At 47.2% G+C, this 1,027-nt stretch overlaps 1 protein-coding gene across 1 annotated transcript in view; it reads left to right on the forward strand.

Annotated features, from left to right (window-relative positions):
- The first annotated feature begins 880 nt into the window (after window positions 1-880).
- Window positions 881-1,027, forward strand: part of LOC126575678 (transcription factor glial cells missing-like) — a 2,186-nt gene continuing 2,039 nt past the window's right edge. Inside the window, exon 1 of the mRNA XM_050236492.1 lies at window positions 881-891. Coding sequence (XP_050092449.1) covers window positions 881-891 — 11 coding nt within the window. The remainder of the gene's footprint in view (window positions 892-1,027) is intronic.

A 1,027-nucleotide genomic window follows, 5' to 3' on the forward strand; every position in this document is an offset into this window, starting at 1 on the left:
ACGCTAAGACCGCGCAACAAGCCGGCATATTGGGATAGTCATCGTCATTGAAGTCTCCCATAGGAAGGCGAAACGTTGATGATGCTCTCGAAAGGTGATGATGATGATGACGATGAGAGACGGTTCGTGGTTCGTGATCCAATCAACGCTCGGCACCGAAGCATAACTCCGCCCAACGAGTTATGGTGGCACTGCAAACGAGGGTTGAAGAGGGTGCTTATGTTGAGCTATGCTTTGAAGGGGACAATTTCCAAGAGAGAGAGAGAGCGCATCGAGAGTTCGTGGCAGAGTTTTATGCCGCTCAGGATAATGTTGCCGTGTTCAGGGGTACAGCAGCTGGATCAACTCTCACTTTACGTTACTCGACTGGGCGCACTCGACCCGAAAGGACGTGCATCTCCTCTGCGATCGTGATCAGATCCGAAAACGGACACGTACCGTTGTTTGTTTGTTGGTTTGTTTGTGTTACCGAATGTGTTGTGTATTCTGTTCTCGAATCGTGATTCGAATTATTGGATTAAACAAAAGAAGATGAAGAAGTAACATTTGAACTGCAAGATCGCAACTGAGATACGACTCAGTGAGACTCTGAGGAGATATTTTACGCCAAGTCTTCAACATCGTGCAGTGCAGTGGCCAGTGTCCGCTTATGTGTGTCGCAAATAGCGAGCATGGCATTGGTTTTAGTCCCAGTGATCGGTGTTTGTTGAATGAAATTTAATTACTGGACCAGAATTCAATTAAAACTCCGTCGACATCGACCCATCGTAAATTGTTTAGCTGTGGGGAGCAACATTTAACATTTGTGGGAACTTGGAGTGATTCGTCAAACGCAGAGAGTTCCAGCTTCGACGACGATACCGAAGATCGCGGCCACAAGATGGTGATTGTGTAAGTTTCTTTTTCGGTGCTACTCTCCCGCCGGCCCTTCCGTGATCGATCAAAACACGAACATCGATTTCGAGTTCATTTCCGGGCACGACAATTTGATTAATGGTTCCGTGGTGGTTCCCTCGTTCTGTGTTTG

Source organism: Anopheles aquasalis, chromosome 2 (assembly GCF_943734665.1).
Source record: "Anopheles aquasalis chromosome 2, idAnoAquaMG_Q_19, whole genome shotgun sequence".
Lineage (NCBI taxonomy): Eukaryota > Metazoa > Arthropoda > Insecta > Diptera > Culicidae > Anopheles > Anopheles aquasalis.